At 32.5% G+C, this 22,721-nt stretch overlaps 1 protein-coding gene across 1 annotated transcript; it reads left to right on the top strand.

Annotated features, from left to right (window-relative positions):
• The first annotated feature begins 7,019 nt into the window (after positions 1-7,019).
• On the top strand, positions 7,020-8,332 carry LOC148570384 (uncharacterized). The gene is made up of 4 exons (XM_088508205.1): positions 7,020-7,118; positions 7,224-7,298; positions 7,986-8,080; positions 8,182-8,332. Exons 1-4 carry the CDS (start codon positions 7,020-7,022, stop codon positions 8,330-8,332), a joined length of 420 nt encoding a protein of 139 aa, XP_088364331.1.
• The last annotated feature ends 14,389 nt before the right edge of the window (positions 8,333-22,721 follow it).

Below are 22,721 nucleotides of genomic sequence, written 5' to 3'. Positions count from 1 at the left end.
ATTATTAAATCTAGAAAACAAGAATAAGGAATCATAATCATGAAAACTAGAAAACAATAACCAGCAATCCAAATCAACCTAAATCAATTAAACAGGAATCATGTTTCAGGAATTTTCAGCAATAACAGAAATCATAATCATGAAAACTAGAAAAAAATAACCAGCAATTAACACTTAAATCAACTAAACTAGAAACAATTCAGGCACTTTCAACGATAACCAAAAACAGGAAATATATGAGCATTGAATGTGTTACTTACCTCGTGCTGCCATCAGGTCAAAGGCACAACCGTGTGGTGGGAGGTGGTGGAGGGGCATCAGTTGTTGCCTCACTTCTGTGACTGGACTCCAGGGTCGCGGCATCCGTAGCTCAAGTCGGCGTTGCCATGGATGCAGGCTACTAAGCGATCGCAGGCGGCGTTGCTGTCGTGGACGACGGAGGCATGTAGTTGGGGTTAGGGACCATGATGAACTGCTGGTCCACTAAACCCACAACTTGTGGCGTCACCGGCGTGGTTGGAGTTGAGGGAGAGGATTTAGAAGTCCTGAAGGTATCGAAAGAAATCCTCCCTCTACTCCGACCATGGCTACGATCATGACCAGCAGCCTGATCCGCAACACCTCTACCTATCGACATGTCTGCAAATAACAGTCATCAACACATCAATTAACATTATCATACAATTCCAAACACCTCAACAATTCAAGACCTAATGTATTGAATCTAACCTAACTTAATCAACCTAAATTCACTAAGATTAGAAAACTAAACCTAAACTAACTTTGAAAATGATTCAAAATTGAAAGTGAAATTCTAATCAAACCTAAACTAAATTAAACAATTAGCAAACAATCTCAGCAACAATTTCTCAGCAAAACAGTCATCAACGCAACAATTAACACAATTAGACAATTCTAAACACTTCAGCAATTCAAGACCTAATATATTAATCTAACCTAACTTAATCAACCTAAATCCACTAAGATTAGAAAACTAACCCTGAACTAACTTTGAAACTGATTCAAAATTGAAATTGAAATTCTAACTAAACCTAAACTAAATTAAACTAAAATTAAACAATTAGCAAAAAATCTCAGTAATAATTTCTCATCAAAACAATCATCAATGCAGGAAATAACAAAATTAGTGAATTCTAAACACTTCAACAATTCAAAACCTACTGTATTGAATCTAACATAAATTAATCAAACTAAGTTACAAATCCTAAACAAATTCAATTTACAAACCCAAGAATCACAATAGCATGCTTAATTACCTATGAACCAAGAGAAATCCTAATAAAAAAAAATTCTAATTTTACTCTAAATCAATTTAACAGCAAAAACTAGTTTAACTAAACCAAATTACTAACAAAAAACTAAAACCTAATTAAACCATAATGAATTTAAAACAGAGAAGATTAAATTGGAAATTGACAAAATTCCAAAACCAACCTCAGAGCAAGAAGAATGGAGCAACGGTGGAAGTGGAGGTTGCGGTGTTGGAGGTTGCTCGCCGGAGTGCGCCTCGGTGGAGAGAGCGGCGAACGTTGCGGTGGTGGAGGCTTAGGTTGCGGTGGAGAGGTTCTACTTCCCCAAATCCACGTGGAGTGTTGAGCGCGGCCGGCGGTGTAACACTCTATCACCCTAAATCTTACCTCTAGCCGTAAAGCAAAGGATAACAAAGTGCCACGATAGTTCTAAAGCTCATACCATACTATATATATAGAAATAAGTAGTAATACTAGAAGCCCGATGAAGGAATAAAGACTCAAATTCGCATAAAGCGGAATTACAAAGTGCGAAGCGTTCACACACGATAACTAAATGTGTTGGCACAAAAAGATACAAAACATAATATATACATATATAACCTTGTAGATAGCTCCAGGATACATAAGGTAATAATTAGAGTAAACAAGATATATATATATATATATATATATATATATATATATATATATATATATATATATATATATATATATATATATATAAAGAAAACTAGTCACAGCCTACGGAGTTTAGGCTGACTAGTCAAGAGATACAACAGAGTTTTATAAAAGGCTTACTTTCTATCTCTCAAAGGTTAAAGCAAAAGCCTCTAAGGCAACAAAGTTATATAAATACAAAGGATGAGAGAGTAACTACAACAAAAATAAAGTAGAATAAAACAAAGGAGAAACCATCCTCCGCTCTGTCACCATGTTCGCAAACTCACTAAGGTGGGTTGTGACCTGCATCTGAAAAACAATAACAACATATGATATGAGAATCGGAGGTTCTCATTATGATAACAGTGCCCAATTACACCATTCCACACCATCAAAATCATTATTCATCATCATCCAAAATCATCATAAACACTCATAGTCCTTCTCATTCCACAACAACAACACCATTAATCATCATTACTCATCAACAATATCAATAAACCCTCATCAACAACAATAAATCACAACATTCATCATCAACCTCCATAGTCATTAAAAATAAACAATCGACACCTATAATCAATTTACAACACTTACAACTCATTCAACCTTCATCATATATCATATATCCCACATCCCAAAACTTTATATCATCATCACTACCATACAACTTATCTTCAAACATCAAATTCACATACAATTAAACATACACCCAAACATTCAATCCTATCTTAGGACCACTAGCCTAAGTTTCACGAAACATTACATATTAAATAAAGAAAACCGAAACCATACCTTGGCCAATTCCCAATATGCTCAAATCCACCAAATTGAGTCCTTAAACAAGCTCAACAATGCCTAGCCACCAAAGATCAACTCCAAGTGCACCAATTCCTCAATTCAACTCAAACCAACAAGAATTTCCAAGCTAAACCATATAAATTACCAAAAATCAAAACTTAGGGTTCACAAATATGACAAATCACAAGAGTATAGAGCTTTCTTACCTTACCTACTGTGAATTAGGACAAAACCCAACAATAACTCGCTACTAGATCACACCTAAACAACCAAAAACACAAAATCTACTCAAAATAATATAAAAAATGCAAAATATATTAGGACTGGAAATTGGAGCATGGATTTCGAGTTGTTACCTACCTTGTTTAGATCGAATTGAAGAGCTCATCGAGAGCTTCGCGTGGTTGTAAACAGCTCATCAATCGGAGCACCGTAGCGCGAGTTATGGCTCTTGGAAGGTGGTGATGAATAGTATCACCCTCTCCTCTCTCTCAACCCACGTCTTCTTTCCCTTTGGTGCTGGAATGAGGATGCAAATCCTCATCAAAAGGTCTTATATATGTTGGGCTTGGGTCCAACTTGGACTCGGTCCAACCATTAGTATTTTTGGCCTGTTTGGCCCAACTTTGGGCCAAACTTTTAGAATTAGTGTCCGGTTTTCAATTTTAAAGTTGTTGCTAAGTTTTCCTACAGTTTTTATTACTCTTACGTAGTACCGGACAGACTTAAATCGGTACTACCAGCTAATTTACCGGTACACGTTTTTACATATACTTCAGCAGAAAAATACTTTTTCTTGCTCAAAAAATTTACCGAATCCGAATTTCACATTTATATTTTTAAAATAACATTTTTATATTTTCGAACTTATCCTGAGCAATTAAGTTATTATTTTATTCTAATTAATTGATTTATTATTTTATTATAAAATCCAGTTCCTACAAGCGGCGGAGGTTCTGGCGTGCCAAGAACGGTGGAGCGGCGGCGGCGGTGACGACGGGAGTGGGCAGAGAACTGGCGGCGAAGGTGGAGGCAGTGATAAGAGAGAGAAGGTAGTGATGAAGAGAGAGAAGGAGAAATTCGAAATTAGACAATGTTCGCGCTATCATTTAGGGTACGGTTATCGTCGGAAAAATCTTACATAACGTTTTTCATGTGCCCAAAATGCAGCGTTTCACTAAACAAGGTTACCGTCAGATTTACCCGCCGGTAAATCCGACGGTAGTGGGGCGCGCCATAATTTTTTTTCCGCCGAATATTACCATCGACGTTATCGTCAGAACATCAATTCCGACGATAATATTTGGCGGTTACGAGTTTATAGCCAAATCCGACGCTAAATCTGACGGTACTTAGCGTTTTTCTTGTAGTGCAACATATTGTAGTTTAGCAATTTTCTTTTAAAATATCATGTAAAAAATTACGGCGAGTTAAAAAATGTCTAACTTTTAAAAAAACACCTAATAGAATTGCAGCAGTTTATAACTGCCGAAATTTTTTTAAAAAATTAGTAAAGAAAATAGCAACGGTTTTACAACCACTGCAAAAATCAGTTATCTGATTTGCGACGATTATTCTAGCCATTGTTAAAAACTGCCACAAAAATTAATCCCCACGCCCTAAAAATTTTTAAACCGTTGGTATTCTGTTGTGCGGCAATTTAAAACCGCCGCAAAACCCTTATAATAACCACCGCTGTGTTCCGCTTCTCTTGTAGTGATAATTAGTCACTAATATAAAATATATATTAAAATATAAATACACATTAAAAATAAATTAAACCACATTTATATTTATAAACAAATATATTCATTACTATTTTAATAGTTAATTTTAATGTACAAATAACATTTTTTTTAACCGTTCTAAGATCAATCTCCAAATTTTTTTGCTCCATAAAATGTGATTTACGTTAAATTAAAGCGTCAGTTATTTACGTGATGCTAACCATAATCAAATTGAACTTTAAATGTGAAAAAATAACTTTCTTTTTCTCTCTATTTCTGAAATACACGCTTCCCTCCTTATGAGAATTAAATAATATATATTTTAATTTATTTACTAAAATACTTTTTAATAAATATTATAATTATATATATTAATACTAATAATATAAAAAATATATTTATTATTAATATAATAAATTTAATATATTTTTAATATTTTAATTTGTTATAAAAATATTTAATTTAAAATTTTATTTTTCATGATTAATGATAACGTATTAAAAATAAATAAATATATTATAATATAATAAATATATTTTATATTACTATTTTTACTACTATAATATTATTAATAATAATATAAAATGTATATTATTGTTAATGTAATAAATTTTATTTATTTTTAATATATTTTCATTAATTATGAAATATGTAAAAAATTTTAAATTAAATATTTTTGTAATAAATTAAAATGTTATAAATAAACAAAATTTATAACAATAATAATAAGTATATATGTTATATCACTACTAGAAAACTAGTTATTACAGACGGATATTTCCGACGGATTTTATCCCACAAAAATACAGACGGAATTTCAGAGGGATTTTTTGTCGGAAAACAAAAAAATAAATTAGCATAAATTACAGACGGAAAAAAATCCGTCTATAATTCTGTCGGAAAAATTAATTTTTTTCGTAGAAAATAGTTACAGACAGAAAATTCGTCTGTAATTAAATGGACAAATCATTGTATTTTATTAAATTATTACAGACGAAAAATCCGTCTGTAATTTAAAATTTTCCGCCGAAAAAAAAAAAACTTAAACCTAATCTAACCCCTCTCTTTCTTCAATATAGATTAAACAATTCACATACTGGACTCAATTCACAAAGCACTCCATGAAGATGAACACCGTCTTCATTGTGCCTCACGAAGATGAAGATGATTAACCCTAGCTAACCCTAACCCTGTCTTCATTGTGCCTCACTGTACCCGAACCCTCTCTTCATTGTGCCTCACAAAGAACCCCTAAACACGACGAAGAACTCCTAACCGCGACGAAGATCCCCTAATAGCACTCTGCGAAGAACGTCGCTGGTCACCGGCGCTCGCAATGCCTCCATCGAAGAACCCCTAACCGCGACGAAGAACCCCTAACCCTCCTTTGAGTTTCTTCGCTCTTCTCTCGCCAGTCTCACCCTCAAGCTCACTGAGTCTCACCTCTCTCACGGCTGGTCTCGCCGTCGACCTCTCTCTATCTCTCCGGTATATCGCTTCTCGTGGGCGTTTCAGACTCAAGGTCGTCGCGCTCTGTTTCTGTCGCTGCTCTATCACCGTCACTGCTCTATCGCGCTCTGTCGCAAGCGAATCGATGGAATTTGACCCAATCCCAATCGGTTCCTACTCCAAAGAGAACCAGAGCATCTACCAGCAGTTGTTTAAATTACGCCGATTCAGGTATGCATTGTTTAAATTACGCCGATAAACCTTAGGGCTCAATTTTTCTACGCCAGTTTTAGCTAGGTTTATCATACTCTGCTTTTGTGGCTCAATTGTTTAATGGTTCCAACTATTATATAAAGCAAAACAAAAAGTATACAAAATTAATTGAAGCAGAAAAGCTTGATTGAAGACACTGTGATAGTCAAGTTCAAATAAAGAGAATGTGACTAGTAACGAATAAATTAAAGTTGCATGATATTTCGTTAAATGCTAAAACATTTTTTAAATATATATAAGGCAATTTTGAACTATATAGTTTGCACATTTGTTTGAACTTCTGCAGCAAAGCATTGCCGTATGGAGTTACTCATGCAGTAAATGTTAGTGGCTTGCCCATGGTTTCTTGATCAAGTCCACTAATACTACTTTAGGAGTGAATTCATCTTGATTCACTTCCTATTTTCCTTCTTTTATGTTACTGTATGTAAATTAATTCACTTCCTATTTGCTTGTACTATTCACATTTCCCTACAAAATGCAATCCACCTGAACATTTTCTCTTATGGAACTTCCAGCAAGGACTTGATAGGATAGAGAAAAGAAGCAGGTGGGACAAAAAAGATAGGCAGATAGCCCTTGATAATTTGGAGCAGCAAAGCAGGACAAGATGGAAAGTAGAGGGAGCAAAGCAATGGCTGCACAGAAAAATGGGCGTCGATCGAATCAAGAAAGGAAAATGGAGTGGAGTCACCATTATATGCTCTCGAGGTACTCATTTTGATTGAAACAGAATTGAATATTAAACTAATAGTGATCATATATTTCTATTTGTGAAACCATTTCTCGCGTTCTATTGGATCTTTTTTTGGGGTAGATAAACCCTGAGAAATCTATGGAAGAGTTCCGAGCAGCTAGTCAAAAACTTGGTGATGGCGTGGGTGTAAAGTCTTTAATGCAAAGCACGGGACTTGGAATGATTGCTGACCAGATAGTTTCTACTTTTAATTATGAGTTTTTCTTAATCTAGTGTTAAGTTCTAAGCATTTTAATTCATATTTTAATTATAATTGATAATAGTTATTGAAAAATATTGTAGGTTGTGAAACATGAGGGGTGGGAGCGGTTGTATGGAGGTTTGATGCCATCTCTAGTGAGTACAGCTGCATCTCAGGTTTGTGAATGCTGCACTTTGTGCCAGAAGCTTCTTCATAACTTTTTGATCTTATATTTTAATGTTGAAGCAGTGGAAAAATTATAACTGTACAACACTTGTTTCTGATTTGTGTATCGAAGGTTTAATGACATCATCGCAATGTACACTTTATTACAATAGCTACCAGTGTTAAGAGTTTCAAGTAAAGCTTGAAGACTGTTCTTGTTGAAATTGAATAAGATTAATGAGAGAATGACTTGAAAATAGCAAGAAGCTAGTTTCTTATTCACCTGAATCACCTCTAAGATAATACTTTGATAAAGACTTCTTTGTTTAATGTTGTATGATTTGTAATGTAACTCTTTTCTTTTCTCATTGCATCCCCTTTCCTTGTTCTCTTTGCATTCCTTTTCCTTTTCCTTTCTCTTTTTTGTTTTGATTAAGCTCTGAATGTCAAATTGAAACATGATACTATTTTACTTCTGTAAGAAGGATACTGTTTCTTTCTTTGATTTTAGAATTTTCTTGATTGAAAATAGAAGGATTCATGAACAGAAGGATTCATGAACCTTTATGCTTGTCTCTTTACTTCCTTTCTAATTCATGTAGTGCAATAACCAAATTGTGCTTTTGCTTCTGCTTGTGGGAGTGATATAATATGACTACTGTTGTAGTATGCATTTTATTAATTTCTCTTATTTCCAGGGAACAATTATATCTTTTGCTGCCTTCACTCAGATGACTACTGGTTTTATTCAGATGGTTCTTACCATGGGTATTCATCAACTGAACTTCAAAAGGTGATCCTCCTGTCACTCTCTTTTCCTTTTGCCTACATTTCTTGAGTGTATTTCTAGTTCAGTAAATGTTTAACTTTTCTATTTTCCATACTCATTTTCAGTGAGTGGGGAACCAATCTCTTGGTTTCCTTGTGTGATACGCGTCTAAGCTGTGGTGACATGCTTTCATCCATAACAGGTTCATGTGCCCAACACTATCTCTGTCCTCTGTGCTTAGAAGGATTTTACTTTATTTCAAATGCTAGGCTATGAATGTTATTATTGGTTTATGTGTTTTCTCATGCTGTTATTATATTCTCCAATTTCCGGAACTCAAATATGTGGTGTTCATGGTACAGATGAAAGTGATTAACTATCCAATCCAAATAATTTTCTCCAGATGAGAGTTTTCTATGGTCAATCTTTACTGCTGTAAGCTTGTTCTCTTTTCCAGTATGTGAATTGTATAGTCTGTATCTACTTGAGTGGAGGTGAAGCCTAGTCTGATTTAGCTGTTGGCAAAGTGTTCTGGTGATAAGGAAGAGTTTACAAACTTACAACCCTATTTGATTTTTCTCACTCACTAAATTTTCAGCGTTGCATTGTTATTTCTGTTAAACTTGTAGATTATTATGATTATATATTTCTGTTAAACTTACAACTTTAGTTTCTCCGTGTTCATGCAAGTTGCATTGTTATTTATTTTATTTTGTTTTTGTTGTTGAAGTTATATTGTTGACATTTAGTTTTCATTCTGACACACTTGCTCTAATCCCCTATTTATATGGAATGAAGGATCTAATCTGATTATTCCTCGGATATGGACCTGATGGATTTCCATGACAAAGATGATTTTACGCTTTATTAAAAACATTTATGCTTTATGATAGTCTAATCTAGACATTATTTACACTTGCACTTTGTTTGGTCCTTTTAGCCATTCTTATGTAATCGGAGAAAGTTTTGTTGTCATTATTATAACACAATCCCATATTCTGCCTAATTTTAAGTCACTCTTTTATCCACTATACCTTTTTGTCTTAATGTGCACTATTAGCATTTTGGTTGCATCGGTGTTTTGCATGCAAGTGTGCAGCCATATGCCTTGATTTGTGATTTTAACATTTTGTAGTCATTTCTAACCTGTTATTTATTTATTTGTTGATTAAATTCTGTGCTAAAAGATGTGGAAATTTTGTGCTGTTTAAATAAAAATGACCAAAGTGAAACACTGAAATGGCTTGGTGACTGAGAGTCAATTCTCAATGTTTTTATTTCACCTCCATGTTATGTTTCTGGAATATTTCTATTATATTCTTTAATCCTAATATCTTAATTGTTTCCCTGTTCGTTTAATAGGCTGCGGAGGCATCTGTGAATGTGTTTTATTATTATACGTATGAAGGAAGTGTGGACATCGACTCTGTAAAAGATCCTGCATTGAAAGCTTCAATTTTAGCGCAAATTAATCACTTTGGGCAGACACCAAAGCAACTATTTATCAAGCCCCATGTTAAAAGGCGAACTAACAGAAAGCTTCCTCCTCATCCCCTTAAACATTCCACTTATCTTCTTTCACAGGAGATACGCAAAAGTTCATCTCCTATCACTCAAATTGTTATTCAAAATGATAAAGTTATGGTACCAAGAACTAATAGTTTGCTTAAACCAATGACATATACGACATATATTGCTTAGGGTTTCCCTGATCGTAGCTTGAGATTCATGAGCTATGATCAAGACAGGCTTCTTTCGACACACGAAAAATTTACATGGGGGTAATCAGAATTCCTTTCGACACACAAGCATTTTTACCCCCCATCAAGCAATCAATCCAGAATTCCTTTCCAGTCAAAACTTGTTCAGAAATGGGGTATGTTACACTCAACCTCATGATTATATACTAAAAATAAAAGCTCAATCATTCATTACTCTTTTTCTTTGTTATTCTTCTTGTAAACTTTTGCATACTAGCTTTACAGGAGTTTGCTGAGAGGAATGACAATGGGAAGATGGCTGAAGGATCAAAAGGAGAGGAAAAAGTAGGAAATTAGGATTCATAATGCTCAGTTGCATGCTGCAGTATCCGTGGCAGGCATAGTTGCTGCAGTTGCGGCCATTGCAGCTTCAATAGAGTGTACATTGTAGAATCAATACAGTGTACATAGCAGCCATAAGAAAGTGTACATAGCTGCCATAAAGTTCTACACTTACCATATGAGTGGTCTCTAGCTTAGCTTGCATTGTTCAAGAAATTTTAGAAAATTCTAAGGATGCTACTCTACTAATGTTTCTGAGACATGGATGTAATTTTCACTCCATATGGATGTATAACTGTATATTATTGAATAAGTAGAGTTATATGTAAAGAAATATTATATAGATAATCTATTTTTCATATATCTCAAAGAAGAAAAAAATAATATATAATTTATATGAGTTGAGTTGAATTTTTGTATATTTATTTTGTATGAAAATAGGTTTATTTTGCAATGAAAAAATTTTAAAAAATATATTTTACCTTACTGACAGATTTACAGACGGATTTTCTATCTATAATCAGAGTGTGAGATGATTTTCCAAAGTTTAAATTACAGACGGAAAATCCGTCTGAATATCTGTCTGTAATTACAAACGGAAAATCTGTCGGAAAATCTGTCTGTAATTACAGACGGAAAATCCGTCTGAAAATCCGTCTGAAAATCCGTCTGTAATTACAGACAGAAAATCCATCTGAAAATCAGTCTGTAATTACAGATGAAAAATCCGTCTGTAATTACAGACGAAAAATCCGTCGGAAAGTTCGTCGCATCAAGGAAATGGATGGAGAATTTACAGAGGAAAAATCTGTCGGTAACTGGTAAAAATCCGTCGGTAATTTTACGACGGAAAAAAATCCGTCGGTAAATAATTTCCGACGGGGCTTTTACAGAGGGACAAAATCCGTCGGTAATTTCGTCAGTAACCAAAAATCTGTCTGTAATAAAGACTAAATATGTCTGTAAATCTGTCTGTATTAATCCATTTTCTAGTTGTGTATTATTTTTTGAATCAACCAAATAATAATTATTAATTATATATAAAAATAATTATTAAAAATTATTTTAGTCAAATAGACTAAAATGTATAGTATTTAATTTTTGTAAAAAGAATATATATTTAAAAGTAGAGAATAAAAATATCATTTGAATATCTCAGAGAAATTGAACGTATAATTTTTTCTTTAAATATTTATAATAAAAATGAACCTTTCGTATATATCACAATTTACCGAACTGCAGTTGTAAAAAAGCTCTGTATAGAAACTATTATTCTAAAATTAGATCAAATGACCTAGTCAAAATGGATAAATATCATAACCATTTTAGTAATGGCGAACACAAATGCCTTCCTGGTAAAATAGGAAATGTAACACTCTTTAAAAAATAACTTACTATTGAAATAACACTACAAGAAAAAAGGCCTGTTGGGACACTTTTTTTGCCACGCTTAAAGTGATCAATGGCCACACTTTTGTTAGGGTGGCCATTAATTTGTGATTTGGCCACACTTTTTTTCGCCAAGCGTGGCCATATGGGGAAACGGTACGCTTTTATGAGGGGTCGCCATTGATTTGTGATTTGGCCACACTTTTTTTGTCACGCTTGAAAAGCGTGGCCATGGAGAGAAATCTGTACGCTTGAAAAGCGTAGCTAATTTGTCTTCCAATGGTCACCTTTTTAAAGCGTGCCCATATCCTGTGTCTATTTGGGCACCCTACAAAAGCGTACCGATAGAGTTCCCTCCCCCAAAATTTAGTTTTCCACCCATTTTTTTTCAAACACTTTTCTTTTTTGTTTTTTTTTTCTAACTTTTCACTTTTAAACCTATAAGTGATAACATTATACACTTTATGTCCAAATTCACCTCAACCCTAAAGAAGCCGTTGCACCCAGTAGCAGCTCGCCTTCATGTTCATCATTTTTAAATCTCACATTTCTATCCCATTCCCCTAACCCTAATTCACGCAGCAGTAGTGCCTCCCTCTCCCTCATTTTCAGCATCCGAGCATTTCTCCTCGTCCTCCATCTTTCTCCAGCGCCATTATTTTAGTCTTTCCCTTAACCCTCACAGACTCGACCCTTCTCTACTCTCCTCCTCAGCGCCACTCATCCCCTCCATCGTTGCAGTCCCTAGCTCACCCTTTCCTTCCCTCGCAGTCACAGCGGCCATCGCTCGTAGTCCTCCGCGGAACTCACCCGTCACTCGAAGTTAGACTCCGAAGCCGTCGCCCGTTGTCCTCCTTGGAACTCACTCGTTGCCCGTCATCCTCCACGGTACAACGCAATAAACAGTCGCATTCTTCTACATCCTTCACCCAACTCTCTGAAACTCTGCATCTATTTTTCTTATTTGCAGTTAGTTGTTGAATTTCTACCTTTTTTTACTTTTAATTATTTGTTCTAATTTTTTTGGATCTAATTATTTATTCTTGGTTGTTATTATTTTTTATTCTGATTTTTTTGTTATTATTATTTGTTGCTGGTTCTAATTTTTGGTTTTGGGTTTTGCTTGTTTTGAATGTTGTTTTTGAACCGATTTCTTATTCTTAATTTTAGTTCTGATTTGGTAATGCAGGACAACAGCATTAATGTTGGCATTCTGTGAACATCTTCGAGATAACTACAGTCTTGCTACTATAAGTGTAATAAAATTTTGGCATTCAAATCATTATTTGATCTTGTAGACAGTTTTGTACACAGTCATACATGGTTTCTTTGTTTGTTTTCTATGTGGGACCTTTGTTTTTTAAAAAATTATCATCAAATTATGATTATGACAAGACATTGATCTACACAACAAAGAGATAGTAAAACTTGTAGTGTTTCAACTCATACCAACCAGGACCAGGTAATGTTTTGAGCATGGTATAAAGCAAAAGTGTTTAAGCTTAAGCTTAACTAATTATTAGAAGGCATTATTAGACCCTGGTTCCTACAGTATTCTTGCATTGAAATCTATGTATTATCATTGGGTGTTTTTATTTTTTTAGACCCGCATCAATTCCTTTCTTGCATTAACTTCTTAAGCACTATGGTTTGCTGTTCATTAGACAAAACAATGATTTGGCCTAATGACACTTTTTCACATGTACTTTATTTTCTTTTGCCAGGCATGCATGTGTTTTTCTTTTATGCATTTCTGGTTAGTTAATTAAATGGAATAACTTTTTTACTTCAAAACCTAACAACCTGTATTTAAGCTTGTGTAACTTTATATACGCATGATGACAAGGTCTATAGTAAAATAACAAATTAAAGGGAATGTTACATAATTAATTTTGTAATGTAATTATATGAAAGAACAGGTATGTTTGGATAACACCTACTCCTCTCCAGGTTTCTTAAACCAAATTTGTCTTCTTCTGGTTTACCAGTATTTGCTTTTATATATATGCTGCTAACAAATAAGGGATATGCTTCTTTTAGTAGCATATAGTAAGAGATAATATGAAGCTGTGTGTGGCACCTGGCAAACTAGCCTCAAAGCTATGAAAGAATAATAAGGATTATTACATATGAATTCCATGCAGCATAATTCGAATAAATTCTCTCAAGGTGTTATGTCTGCTTTACTTTTAAGCGCCTACTTGTTCTTCGCTCGCAGTTCCCACCATGACAATATCATAACATGAAAAAATGCTAATTGGTTCTTTGTAAATTTGAGCTTATCTGTTTTACTTTATGCTTTACGCTTAACTACTTGAGTACATCTACTACCGGTAAACTAGACAAGCATTTTACAGCATAAATAAATAGGTAACGTGGTATCGTCACTCAACTTTGGTATCTTGGCTTAATTTCTGCTAAACTGAAGCAATTCACACGTGCAATCTATTTATATTAAAAGAGAAATCACGGCCAAAATTTTGATGATCTCAAGAATTAATCTCTTTTGGTTTCCAAGATTAGTGGATGGGTTTTGGAATTTTGGGTTTGATCCTTTTTCTCTGCAGATGTGAGCTGGTAGTGTTTTGTGGTGGTGTTCATAAGAAAATAGCTTTAGGGTTGTTTGAGCCTTTTGTTTCTCACCTCAAGTTTGTGAAAGATGAGATCTCTAAAGGTGGATACTCAATTAAGCTTCTCCCTCCAAACAATTCTGCATTCTGGTTCTCCAAGGCCACCTTTGAAAGGTGATTATTCCTGCCCCCCTTTTCTGGTTTTTCCTCTTTTCACTTTTATTCTTTTGTGGACAATCACAGTGTTTGTAAATGATTCTTCATTTGTTCTTTGGTTTCAATAGAGTACTTATCCTATTTCCAATTAAGTTTGAAGACCCCTGAATCAATGAATCAATGAGTCGATTACCTTTGCATTGAAAGTGCTGTAGTGCTTTAGATATGATTGGGAATGGTTTTTCAAATGCATACTGACTTAGGCATTTCTCAATGTTCTTAATTATTAGTTAATTAAGCAGGGATTGATGAATGAAATCCAACTAGTTGAATGATGACTATCACATTAATCATGGAATTAGTTTACTTGGTTTTATAGATTTGGAGAATAGAGATTCATTTTTTGTTGGATCTTTGATTCAAACTATTTCGACAATAAATTTTGAAAAGTAGTCTACGACATGTTGTGCATTTTTTTTATGATCTCATGTATTTTGCAAATGCATTTGGAGCATTGCGTTTGAGGTATGAACTGGAATTGATTAGCATATTAAGAAGGTTCTGTGTATTATTATGCATTAATAGAAAGCGGATTCTTACATGCTTACAGGGAAGCCTGCATTAAGAATATCCTTCATACATGCTCTTTTTCAAGAATTATGAGTGTTCCTGTTGATTGTGGATGTATTTCAACTGATTCAATGCATAATCTGATTTTATTTATTTTATATTCTAGGAGGTTCAAGCTTCACCTAAGGAGGCCGCTGAAACAGTGGTTTTGGTCATTGATGAGAAAGGTGTGGAGTCACTCATATCAGAGCTTGTGAAAGGTGTCAATGAGCCAAAGCTATTTTGGTCTTCACACGAACAGTTTTCTTGTTCTTTAAATCACACATTTTGACTTTTTCTTTGATTGTGGCTTTGATGATGTGTATGTTGTATTTTTCAAATAATAAATTTTATTTTTTTGTTGACAAATGTGATGAAAGTTTATGTATGTTGGATTGGTTAATTTAAAATTGTATAAAAAAATTTCCTTTGTTTAAATTAGTCATTCAAATTATGATGTAAAATTATATATCAATTTTGCAATGTTTAATTAGGAAGATTCATAAACAAGTATAGCTATAAGTATTTTGATCTAACTTATAGTCATATTTTTTGCTATTGGCAAGCTTTTTAAGCGTAGCCATATCTTTTCGTAATCATCAATAGCCACGCTTATCAAGCATAGTCATATTTTCTCCTATTGGCACGCTTAAAAAGTGTAGCCATATCTTCCCCTATTGGCACGCTTTCGAAGGGTAGCCAAAACCACTCCATTGGGCACGCTTCCAAAAGCGTAGCTATAGATTAAGACCTATGGCCACGCTTTTTAAGCGTGCCAATAGGTGAAAGCGTCCCAACAAAAAAGCGTGCCGATAGATCCACAAAAGCGTGGCGATAGAGCAACCGGCACGCTGGCGGATGTAACCCTTTCAAAAGTGTGCCGATAGCTCAAGAAGCGTGGCGAAAAGCTATCGACACGCTTTTTTGCACTTTTTGGCACGCTTTAAAAACGTGACAGAAAGCTTATTTTCTTGTAGTGTAATAAATAATAATTAATTATAAGTTTTAATTCTTTTTTGTTTTTTATGAAAAAATATAGATAACCCATTTAAAAATTTAAAAAAAATGGTTAACTTGATAACAGACTAAATTTATAGACTAATTAATGTATGTGGCAATAAATCCTCATCAACCTTTGAATATGTCTGTAAATATTTATTGAATATAATCAATAATATTTAAAAAATCATAAAAAATGATCAATCTAAATAATTTAAAATGATCTTATTTAATTTTTATTAATTATTATTAAAATATTTATATAATTAAAGATATAATAAATACTATATATAAACATTATATTATATATTATATATTATCTCTATAATATTTCCGTTATTAACATGACATTGATGAAATATGACTTAGCTTACCAAAGCATCTATCAAAATAATAATAATAATAATAATAATAATAATAATAATAATAATAATAATAATAATAATAATAATAATAATAAAAATCTGCCTATGTCAATCTCTAATTGACTTTTTAAAACATGTATACATCTTTCTCTATCGGCTATCTTTCTATATCTATCTATCTATCTATATCTACATGTATATCGATTTCTAGGTTTTAAACTCTGGTGTCAAACAATAATAGCCACGTCTCCTTTTCTCCGAAGAAGTGAAAACATTAGAGACACGTAGCAAGTTCCTAAGTCCAAAGACACAACACGTGTAACCACAATATTCAACTTTGAACATTCATCGCACAACCCTAACATTCGGTTACTGAGACGTATATACATATATAGGCTACGGCACAATAATAATATGTAATAATGTAATCACACGCATTTACGCACTTGGCGTTTCGATAACCATTATTGTTGTTATCATACATACATAGGGTTATGGAGGCACATAAAGAGAGAAGAGAGCAAGTAGAGAAAGATGAAGGATCAAAGAAGAAGGAAGAGAATAATAATGTTAATAAATTGATGGCTGAAACAGTGACACAAAGGGTGGTTCGTGAGAACGTTGTGTCATCAATAGGTCACGAAAATGAAAGAGCTCAAGATCCAAATGATGTATTGGCTTTCTCAAGATCTGTTCATAATGTCGACTCTTCACTTGCATAATTCAATCGTAATCTTTGCTTTCTTATGATTCGTCCCGCTTTTTTCTCTTACTTGTTACAATGATGTGTGTATATTTATTATTTAATATATCTATAGACATATGTCACTTCTTTCGGAATCTTTAGTTTCAATTTTTCTTTTTCATTTTTGTTCAAAATATGTTATATCTTATTAGGGTTTTATGCTATATTTCTATATCATCACTAGCAGCTTGTTGTATAATTATGTTTGTTAAATATAATTATAAATGTAAATTTAATTTAATTTTATTATTAATTTCATAACAAATATGTGGGTTATTTCGTAATTGTATAGATCTTGCATTGTACCCTTATTGAAATAACATAATTGTGAATCTATGGATATGCATGGATTAATTTTGTATATTCATTTGACACATTTTAAATAATATAGTATGTGTTTGTGTATGTGTACATAATTAGATATGGTTCTTTGTTTTTTTTTCTCTCTCTCCTCTAGTTCTCTTTTCCTCCTCTATCAGTCTATCTCGGTAGGAATAGGATTCTAACCCTTTTTTTCCTCTCTTATTTTTTTTTTCTCCTGATGATTATTCCCAAAAAGTCAACGTAAACTTTGAATTACTCATTGAATTTTCTGTAACGAATAAATATATAGCATGTTTAGGTAACCTCATGGAACAGCACATTATATTGACTTGTTAAATATTTTAAAACTAATAAAACTAGTAATGAAATCTTGTAAGTGATTTATAATTTAATTAAGTGCTTTTAGGTTCAAGTATTTGAAATAGAAAAAAAAAAAAAAAACTTATAGGTTATAGATAATAGATAATAGAAGGTATTTAAGAAAAAATTGTCCAACCATTTCTATATTCAAATTTCCGTTCTATACTATATATATAGTATACATATCATTAAGGGAGACTTCTACCGCGGTGAAAGAATATCAAAGTTTTTAAAAGACCAGAATCTTTATGCAATTTTTTTTTAATTTTAGGGTTCATTTGATATTAAATCAATTTAGAATTAAAATATATTCTTTTATTCATTTGTATATGTGACATAACTATATTTTACTCTTTTAATCGTCAAAATGACCATTTCATATTCCACACAAATAAATCTCTATTATATTTAATTTATTCTTCAATTTTTTTATTTTTTGGACAAATCCAATTATAAATTAAAATTACATTACATAAGTAAATAAGGGTTTTAAATTAAATATTTACTTTCGTTAATAATTTTGTTGAAAGATTCAAATTAATTATATATTTTTTTGGTACCAATAAAATAAAGCAAAGCAAATAAAATTAATATTTATTTTATTTTATTTTTATTAATATATAAAATAAAGAAATAACTGATTATTTTGATATTTACTTATATATATTATTTTTAACAAATTAATTTTACTAAATACATGTTTATTTTAAAAAGTTCATATTTTTCTTTCACTAAATTTATGTCTTAAAATTATTAGTATAATTGGACTATTTTTTAATTTATTCATTATAATTTTACTAATTTAGAGGTCATTCATGGAATATAAAAAAATAGTGTAAAAAATTTTTACATCTATAAAAATGATATATTCTCTCTAGTCCTTAAAAAATTACTTTATACTTTTTTCACCATAGACAAATCCATCATTAAGATCATCTTTGACAAATGTGGATTTATATATTTAAAAAAAATAGTGTAAAAAATCTTTACATCTATAAAAATGATATATTCTCTCTAATCCTTAAAAAATCACTTTATACTTTTTTTACCATAGACAAATCCATCATTAAGATCATCTTTGACAAATGTGGATTTATATATTTAAAAAAATCAGAAGAAAAACAAAATATATTGCCATGATTGGCAAGGATAAATGGATGTGTGTGTACACACATCATTATCAAGCTAAGTACCACTTTAGAAAAGGAAAACAAGGTTTTGCGATTATATTAATATGAATTCTGTTAGGAAACCAATTCAGTATCTATCAACTATCAGCCAATTCAAATGGGTTGGATTCCAAAGTCCAAATAACCAAAAAATCATCTACCCAAATACCTAGCTTTTACCCTAATTACCGTCAAAAATTTCAAAAATTACAGTTTCACTCACTACGCGAATTCATCTTCAACTACGACTCTTTTCTCTCCAGCTCTATACCATCGTCGAACTTCTTCTCCATGGCGGTGCGTTTTGCGTCTCGCCCACTAGTCGTCTTCTCTCCCACTACTAACCCCAATCAGCGTCGTCCAGTACTCCAGTGAAGAAGCCACTGTCGTCGCATGCGAGGAAGCCAACCCCGTCGACCGTGACTCTACTTATTGCCGCTTCTGCATCGGACGCTAGTCGAATATGCCGTCGTGGACTCGTCTTGACCAGCAGGTGCGTCAACAACATCCGCTGCCTTCAGCATTCATCGCGGCGTCGTGAAAATCGGCGCTGTCGCCAGGACGCCCCTGGCTTCCGTCTCCGTCACACGCTGCTGCACATGAACCACCTCATTCGACGCTTACAGGTCAGTGCATGTTAGGGTTTCATTAAAAATTGGACGTTACTAATCTGTGCTAGGGCTCAGGAACTATGGTTATTGTCGATTTATGTTTAATTTTGCTGAATTTACCAAGGTGTTCTCCAATTGGTTAGTATATTGTTAGGGTTTATGTAACAGAAGATACTTCTATTCTGTTTCTGGTTTTAGAAAAATGTATACTGGTTCTTGGGTGAAGATATTCTGGTTTTTGGTGGGTTGATAAATGGATTTTTCTCATATTTCAATTGTTGGATGTTTCTATTCATGCGAATTGGATGTCTATTTTTGTTGAGTATGCATATGATTCAATTATAATTCATTGGATGTTACTTTTTGTTATGAATCGATGATTTTTACTGAATGATCACGGATGTTGTTTTTACCATAAGATTGTTGGTTTTATTTAAAAGATTAGTTCTGATTAAACTTAATTTTAATTTATTTAAAGTTCGGTGTGAATTTAATAATATGAAATTGCTGCAAGAAACTGAACACGTTGAGAAAGATGATATTATAAACGAAAATGCGAATGTTTTGTTTGTGATATGTCAGCTTTTTTAAATTTTCTATAGAACTGTTCTTTTCCGTTCAATAGGTAAATGCTACTAATATTTATACTATTGGTATAATGTTCCTTGTTTTAATAGATAATGCGTGCACATGCTGCACTTGTATTTTTTTAATGTGGTTTGCGAGTTTGGGATAAAAATTAGACTAGAGTTAGTTTTATTTTGTCAGATTTAAAGTTTGGTTTGAGTCTAGACACCTAAAAATCATGCAGAGTGGAATCCATCATAATGTATACATGTGATGACATCACCATTTGAGACAATTTTAATACATTTTGGGATTTTTCTTGAGTTACAGCTGTGAATTTTTATAATACTTTAAGAATTGGATATATTTTATTTTGGTCATACTTAGTATCTTTCTTCTTGTAGGCAACTTGAACTTTTATGCAAAAATTTACGTCACATGTTTCTTTTGTTAAACAAATCGATGTTTCTTTTTATACTAAATGAATGATTCTTTTAGAAGGAATCATCATTTAAGAAGGGAATTAATTTTAAAGTAATTGAACCCATATTGTACTTAATGATTCAATTGTTGACTTATGAACATTTTTATAGTTAATATATAATAGACATAGATGGCTATTATTTCTTGCATATATCTTGACCATAATTGCTTTGTTTTGCTTTCACTCTCCAGGTGTATCCTGAATAGCCGAGCGCAATATGTAAAAATCTACGTCAGATGTTTCTTTTGTTAAATAAATGGATGTTTTTTTATACTGAATGGATGATTCTTTGAAATGAATCATCATTTAAAGTGAAAATTAACTTTGAAGTAACTGAATGCATATTGTACTTATTGATTCAATTGTTGTAATTTATGAGCATTTTTATAGTTAATATATAATAGACATAGATGATCATTCATTTGTTACATACATCTTGACCATAATTGCATACACCTTGACCATAAATAAATTAATAAATACTATGTATATGGATATGCATGCCAAATTCCCATTACTCTGACATGTTGCAAGCCCAACTATGTCTTTGCTATCTAGTTTCAAATAGAGTGCTTTTTCTTTAATTCACAAGGTGAGAAGCGCTGAAAGTATGGAATTTTTCTTATGATTTCTTCTGATTTGTCATAAGTTGATGATGTTATGTTCCATCATGTTTCAATTATCAAATGGAGGAAAAAAGAGTTTCTTTTTACTTTTTTTCTTTCTATTTTATGCTTTGATTGAGGGTTGAAGATGAGTTTAATTTTGAAATTGGCAATAGTGGTTTAAGGTTCTACCCCTTTTTCGGGTTTTTTATTTGAGCTTGTGCATGTTGGCTTTGAATTTCAATTATTATATCACTATGCGATGCCGTCGCCGTTTGAGAAACTTTTGATACATTTTTCTTTTTTAAAAGTCCTAGTCGGCATGTTTCTCCGAGTAGGTACCTGCTTGTTTTTGCAGAGATTTAAGTGGATATTACTTCTGTTAAGCATCAGTATGTTTTTTTTGCATATTAAATGGATGTTACTTTATATATTTTTCGAGTTTTCTTGTGTTGCAATTGTGGATGTCTATATTTCTTTAAAAATTGCATGATCTTTTTTTTTTAAATCCTACTCAGCATGTTTCTCTGTATAGGTACCTGATTGTTTTTGCAAAGATCTAAATGGATATTACTTCTGTTAGGCATCAGAATGTTCCTTTTTCTTACTAAATGGATGTTACTTTATATATTTTTCGATTTTTTCTTGTGTTGCAGTTGTGGATGACTATATTTCTTTAAGAATAATTGCATGGGATTTTTTTTAAGTCCTACTCGGCATGTTTCTCCGTGTAGGTACATGATTGTTTTTGCAAAGATCTAAGTGGATGTTACTTCTGTCAAGTATTAGGATGTTCCTTTTCCATACTAAATGGAACTTACTTTAACAGAAGCCATGTAAATGACAAATCAAAAAAGCTTATTCCATATAAGTAGAAAAACAAAACCCAAAAAACAGAGCATCACACGCGTATTAGTCAATGATGATTTTTTCTAATAGAATGATTAACAATGATGATTTGTCTAAACAAATTACATTTTAACTAACAATAATCACACAAATTTTGGCATCATTAATTCTTCTATTTTGATGATGGAATCAAAATTGTTCACAATAAGTAGTAGTTGCTTCTTGATACTTCTTTAACATGAAATGAAAAGAAAAGAATGGACTTGCGACTTTAAAATTCCTGCTTAAGAAACTATCTAATTGTGACCTATTCCTAATCATTAGCATAATATGTGACTTAAAAACTCAATTTTGTTACGAGATTTTGCTAAAAATCTAAGAGCAATGAAGAACATTGTTAAACTAGGATACACTCTTCTCTGAATCTTAAGACATGCTTATAATCCAATCATTAGAAATAGGAATAAAATTTTTGTTGCTGTTGTGTATATAATTCAATGTTTAGACATGTAACAAATGATATGAAACACAATCTCTTTTTGCCAAGGAGACTTGACGGAAGTGCTTTGTTACACTTCTAGTTATTTGTTTGTCATTCTTACAAAAATAATCAAATGAATAAAAGAATAAATTGTATTCTGTACACTCCTACTTACTACATGTCTCAACTAATTCTATATTCTTTATTCTATATTCTATATTCAATATCAATCTTCGATTTTGACTATACCAACATGGATATATAAAGGAAGAAAACAAACTACCAAGGACAAATTGCAAGTTGCAACCATCATGAATTGTAATTTCCCAAGTTGATAATC

Source organism: Arachis ipaensis, chromosome B3 (assembly GCF_059453495.1).
Source record: "Arachis ipaensis isolate K30076 ecotype BB chromosome B3, ASM5945349v1, whole genome shotgun sequence".
Classification (NCBI taxonomy): Eukaryota; Viridiplantae; Streptophyta; class Magnoliopsida; order Fabales; family Fabaceae; genus Arachis; species Arachis ipaensis.
This window is presented reverse-complemented; position numbering and strand designations above follow the sequence as displayed.